The sequence below is a fragment of the Prosopis cineraria genome, unplaced genomic scaffold, assembly GCF_029017545.1.
Source record: "Prosopis cineraria cultivar Desert tree isolate PC_DT_omini unplaced genomic scaffold, ASM2901754v1 PC5, whole genome shotgun sequence".
NCBI lineage: Eukaryota > Viridiplantae > Streptophyta > Magnoliopsida > Fabales > Fabaceae > Prosopis > Prosopis cineraria.
This window is the reverse complement of record NW_026555336.1, coordinates 29,820,908-29,827,224: the sequence shown is the minus strand read 5'-3', so window position 1 is coordinate 29,827,224 and position 6,317 is coordinate 29,820,908. Positions and strand designations below refer to the sequence as shown.

Here is a 6,317-nt window from a genome sequence, read left to right as displayed (position 1 = left end):
TTAATTTATTTATCTCTATATTTAAATAACATGTATTAAATTTTTGCTTCAATTTACATTTAATTAAAAAGTTTGTAACTAATAATCTCATGTATATATTTATATTTATAAACATTTTTTCATAGGTAAACTTAAAAAATATGTTAATTTATTAACAACTGATTTAATTAAGTAAACTGTGAACTTAATATATTTATTAGTTTAATATGACCTATCCATTTTTTAAAACTTTAGTGTGCATATATAAAAATTTTGCAATGTCTTCACGTTTAAAATGAATATTCAAGAATCAACCCAACTTCTTGAGGGGTAAGAAATTATACATGAAAACAACTTGGACATTGAATAACCGGTATGCTTAAAGATTATTAAATGCTGAAATTAGGAATAGCAGAATCACTTGGCCATTTCGCAGTTAGTGTTTGGTGAAAATGATGGCTCGAACAACATTGCATGATCAAAGCTTGTTGAAGTCACTATAAGTCATGCATATATTTCTGCTTTATTCTTTGAAATTCTAGCACAACCACCATCATCGTCTTCCCTTGCATTATCACTCTCATCAATTTTCTTCAAAATCTCTAAAATCTCGTCAATGGAAGGCCTCATCTCATTATTTATCTGCAAACATTGAAATGCCAATTCTCCAACTGCAATCACCTTCTTCATTGCCTCCCTGTCCTTTTCAATCCCCAAACATGGGTCTATTAGCTCCTCAAATTCATTTCTCTGGATCTTCCTCATTGCTAGATTTGCCAACGTAATCTCATCTTTGTTCCTTCCCATATCCACTGCCAGCATTGAAGATATCAATTCCATGAGTACAACGCCAAAGCTATAGACATCGCTTTTATTTGTTAGCCTGAAGCAAAAGTGGTATTCTGGATCAAGATATCCTGGTGTTCCTTGAGGAGCTGTAGAAACATGTGATACGTCATCAGGGAAAAACCTAGAAAGTCCGAAATCTGCAACTTTAACACTAAAATTATTGTTGAGGAGAATGTTGTTTGTTTTGACATCACGGTGGATGATGCCCGAAGCATGAAGGTAAGCTAGAGCACTTGCAGTTTCTATTGCGATTTTGATACGTGTAGGCCATGTCAATAAAGTAGGTTTTGCAGAGTGGCCACGGAGGTGACTAGCAAGAGTGCCATTTGCGATGTATTCATAAACAAGGAGGAGCTCAGAGCTTTGACGAGAAGTGCAGCCATAGAGGGACACAAGGTTTTTGTGTTGCAAACGAGCAAGGATCTCAACTTCAACCATGAACTGTTCCACTCGCTTGTAGTTGTGATGGAATAAATGCTTAACTGCAACTTCACTCCCATCTTGAAGCTTCCCTGTAAATAAATGAGATAGTTTAAAGCTGAAAATTTTGATATGGAAACATAAGATTGTAGGAGATGGAAGACAATGGTTGAGAAGATGACCATAGTAAACAGAGCCGAAGCCTCCATCTCCAAGCTTGTTGGAGGGGTTGAAGTAGTTGGTAGCATCTTGAAGTTCCTTGTAAGAGAAGATTGGAACTCCGCAGAAGAGTCTATCATTTTCTAGATCTGGTTCATTCGTACATTGATTTGTTGATCGGCGTTGGACATGTTTCTGTCTCTGTTTGCAGCCTCGGAAGATGATCGCCAACGTTAGTACAAGGATCCCCAATCCCACTCCAAAACCTGTCGAAGCTTCAAGTGCTAATTAAAACTCTTCCTTTTGAAAGGGAATGTTTACTTAATTTTTTCACTCAAAGATTATCGTTGTTGTTTCTTGGAAACTTCATAACTTTATAACAACCTATGATAATATATACAGGATCCTAATGATTATATTGCCAAGCAGAGAGCCGAAAATGATTAAAAATGAAGTAAAATTACCAATCAGCAATTTCAGCTTCAAAGCCCGCCTTTTATCTGACATCACAGTTAAACATGCAGAGTTAAGTTGTTACTTAATAGGTATCTGAAAAAGAAAAAATATATATCGCATGTGACTTGCTAAAGCTGGAGAAATTTTCACTTTTCAGGCAGTGAGTGACACGGACCTTTGGATCTGGAACAGTAAAATTCCCCTGTGCTCTTGACTCGGCATAAGCCTCCTCCATCACGACACCGTTGACAGTCATTAGAAAGTTCAATACGAAGGAAGAATTCAGGAGTTATGAATTTAAATGGATCCCCAGATAGCAAAATAGCACGGCTTGCTGAGAGCTTAACCCTTGGACATGCTGCTAAAGAAGGTGAAGGATCATCTTGATCTTGAGTTCTGAAATAGATCGTCTCATTCCTACCCTTGGCACATCCTTTATAGTTCAGAAATTGCTTTGGAGGACTAACTTTAAGCTTGCATTTGTAAAGGGTTATAGGTTTGAGGATCTGAAAATGACCCAAGGGTGAGCGTGGAGGAAGAGTGATATTGCAGCAGAAGGCATCGCAGCTATTATTTTCCAAACGCTTCTGTAAATCTGTGTCTCGGACTAAAACCTTTTTAGAAAAGTTGTTTATAGACATCACTTGAAACTTCTGTTTTCCACTGAAGAAGTACACAGTTTTTGTAGCGTTAGGGTCTTCACAACCATGAAACGCCAACATTCCACAGTCTTTGTGTTCTGCAGTGGTGAAAGGGAACCAAACCTTGCCCAGATTTCCACAGTAAAAGAAACGTGGACACTCTTCAGAAGCAGGAGAGAGAGGAAGCACATGGTCACAAAACAAAAAGAGGAAGAGGAAGAGGAACCCATGAAGAGGTAGAACCATTCTTCTGAAATCCTCACCCACAGAACAAAATCTGAAGTGCGTATCTCAATGACCGTTTCGGGTAATAACTTATTTGAAATTTATATATAAATTTGTTATAGTTGGAACAAACGCAATGTAGGTCGGGCTGTGATGATACGGCAGTTCACTTGGAAATTGGAAGGAATGCATGTCTGACTTTGACTATTGACGTAGACCAAGAAGTTGAATGAGACGCCTCAGTCTCTCAACAAATTAAAAGGTTCTTCATCATAGGCATTTTTTTAATTAAAAAAAGAATTTATTTTTTTTATTACTATCTTTTTTATTATTTCTTTTTTTTTTCCTTTTATTGGTATTTCCTTCTTTGTTATATTTTCCTTTCTTTCATGATAATAAAAAAAAATTCAAAGTGTATTTCTAATTAATACTAATATTAGGTCCATTAGGTGATATGTGGCACTTTATTCAATCCTTTTCCTTTTTATAATACAAAACTACCTACTTTGAACAAGCTAAGAAAACTAATGGTTATATTTAAAAGTCAAGACTACCTCATCTTTTCACAAACACTATTTATTAATAAGTATTATATTCTATCTTATAATACCCTCTTCCTTAATTGATTAATTAAAGGGAGAATAAAATACCCTAAAATATGAAAATGACAATTAAGTATCGTCAATTGTAATAATTATTATTTAGTCTTTAAAAACTTGTCTATTGTTTTAATTTTTTTGATGAAATGACATATTTGCCCTCTGTGAACATTATGCATTGATAAATGACTATTTTGATTGGGCTATTAATTAAAATAGGACAAACAATCTCAAAGTATTCAACTATTCAGATCTGTCTAAATAAATTTAGGAGCCCAAGTTGTTAGGATTGGACTAGACTATATGATTTTTGTTTTTAATGTTTGAGTTTATTCAAGCCAACCAAATAAATTTGACCCACCCAAATTTCACTCTACTTATAAATGTTAAATATATTCAAAACTACACAGTCAAGAAACATTGACAGTAACATTAATATGAAAATTTTGTAGTGGGCTCATATTTAATATGAATATTCAACATCATGTACTCAGCTTCAAAAGTTGAGAGATAAGAAGATGCATCCATAAAACAGAGTATCTAGGAACAAGGACCATGGATTACATACCAACTTTGAGACTAAATGCTTAAATTAGTACTACCAGACTCACTTCCCCAATTTACTGTCACACTTTTAGGTGAAGATGATGACTTGAACAACTTTGCATGATCATAGCTTATTGAAGTCATTGTGGGTTGAGCATGTATATCTGCTTTATTATTTGAAATTTCACTACTACCACCACCACTATCATCATCACCATCATTCCTTGCATCATCATCTTCTTCTCCTTTTCCTCTTTCAATTTTCTTCAAAATCTCTAAAACCACATCAATGGAAGGTCTCATCTCATTATTTATCTGCAAACACTGAAATGCCAATTCTCCCACTATAACCACCTTCCTCTTCATCTCACTTTCCTTGCTAATCCCCAAATGTGGATCCACTAGCTCCTCAAATTTATTTCTCCAAATCTTTCTCATTGCAAGACTCCCCAATATAATCTCATCTTTATTCCTTCTTGTATCAATCACAGGCATTGAAGATATCAACTCCATCAACACAACCCGAAAACTATATATATTACTTTTATTTGTGAGCCTGAAACAAAAATGATACTTAGAATCTAGATAACCTGGAGTTCTTTGAAGAGTTGTAGAAACATGTGACACATTTTCACGGAACAATCTAGAAAGTTCAAAATTTGAAACCTTCACACAAAAATTGTTGTCAAGGAAATTTTGTTAGTTTTGACATCACGATGCATGATTCCAATAACATGAAGGTAAGCCAGGGCACTTGCAGTTTCTATAGTGATTTTGATGCGTATGGGCCAAGTCAACAATGAAGGATTTGTAGAGTGACCACGAAGGTGGCTTACTAGGGTGCCATTTGGGATGAATTCATAGATGAGGAGGAGCTCACGGCTTTGACATGAAGTGCAGCCATAAAGGGACACAAGGTTCTTGTGACACAAGTGAGTGAGAATCTCAACTTCAATCATAAATTGTTCTACTTGCTTGTAGTTGTGACAGAATAGATGTTTCACTACAAATTCATGCCCATCTTGAAGCTTCCTTACAAATGAAATAGTTTTAAAGTTTGGAAATTTATAAAAGAAAACACAAGATTACAAGAAATGGGGAGAGAGTAATAGAGAATGTGACCATAGTAAATAGAGCCGAAGGCACCATCTCCAAGTTTGTTGGAGGGGTCAAAGTTGTTGGTTGATTCTTGGAGCTCCTTGTAGGAGAAGATTGGAACTCCAAAGAGGAGTCTTCCACTGGCTGGATCTGGTTCATTCGGATGCTGATTCATTGATTGGAGTCGAACATGGGACAGAGCATTTTTCTGTGTCTGTTTGTAGTGTCGGAAGGTGAAGGCCAACGCTAATACTAGGATCCCTGATGCCACTCCAACACCTGATTGGTTGAAAAGGGAAGATTTGCTTCAAACTTTTCACACAATTAATGATTCTTTATTGTTTCTTTCATGTAGGAAAGCAGGTAGCTGAACATGGAGTAAAATTACCTGTTATCAGTCTCCGCATGGAAGCCCGTCTTTTTTTTCCTGATCTTCTATTCCAGTTGATAGATGCAAATATTTAACAGACTAATTAGTATTGCAGTTAATTATATTGGATGAATAAAATGTATAGGCATACCACCTAAAAAGGAGTCAATATATCTCACATGTAACTCGTTATACCTGATAAATTCTCAGTTTTCATACTATGTATGTTTTGCATACCTTTGGATTTGAAGCAAAAAAATCCTCCATTGCTGTTGAGTTGGCATAAGCCTCTTTTATAAAGACACTGTTTACAGTCATCAGAAAGTTGAATTGCAAGAGGGAATTCAGAAGCTATGAATTTAAATAAATCCCCAGGAAAAAAAAAAAAAAAGACAGCCTATTCACTGGAAGCTGAATCCTTTGACATGCTTTAAAAGAAGGTTGGGGATCATCTTGATTTTGAGTTCCGAAGAAGATTATCTCATTCTTACTCTTAAAACATCCTGAATAGTTCAAAAATTGCTTTGAAGGCGGGCTGACTTTGATTGGCTTACTACTGTTACATTTGTACATTGTTAGTTCATATGGAAAGATCTGAAAATAGCCCAAGGCTGTGCTTGGAGGAAGAGGAATACTGCAGCAGAAGACGTCGCAGCTTTCATTTTCCAAACGCTTCTGTAATTCTGGGTCTCTAAGGAAAACGGTATTGAAAATGTGGTATTGGACTATACTCCTCACTTGAAACTCTTTTTTACTGAAGTGCACAGTCTTGTTAGCGTTGAGGTCTTCGCAGCCATGAATTGGCAACATTCCACAGTTTTTGCGTTGTGGAGTAGTGAAAGGGAACTTGAGCTTGCCTAGATTTCCACAGTCAAAGAAATCTGGACACTCTACAGAAGAAGAAGAGAGAAAAAGAACATGGTCAGCAAAGAAGAAGAAGAAGAAGAAGAAGAACACATAAACTGGTAGAACCAT

At 35.9% G+C, this 6,317-nt stretch overlaps 1 protein-coding gene and 1 pseudogene across 1 annotated transcript; both read right to left on the bottom strand.

Annotated features, from left to right (window-relative positions):
• Positions 1-273: 273 nt before the first annotated feature.
• Positions 274-2,750, bottom strand: LOC129310813 (LEAF RUST 10 DISEASE-RESISTANCE LOCUS RECEPTOR-LIKE PROTEIN KINASE-like 1.1). Its single transcript, XM_054952727.1, has 4 exons — positions 2,039-2,750; positions 1,872-1,907; positions 1,431-1,673; positions 274-1,340 (listed from the first exon to the last, which is right to left on the bottom strand). The coding sequence occupies exons 1-4, from the start codon at positions 2,748-2,750 to the stop codon at positions 484-486; spliced, it is 1,848 nt and encodes a 615-aa protein (XP_054808702.1). The 3' UTR covers positions 274-483.
• Positions 2,751-3,760: 1,010 nt separating this feature from the next.
• On the bottom strand, positions 3,761-6,317 carry LOC129310812 (LEAF RUST 10 DISEASE-RESISTANCE LOCUS RECEPTOR-LIKE PROTEIN KINASE-like 1.1; annotated as a pseudogene).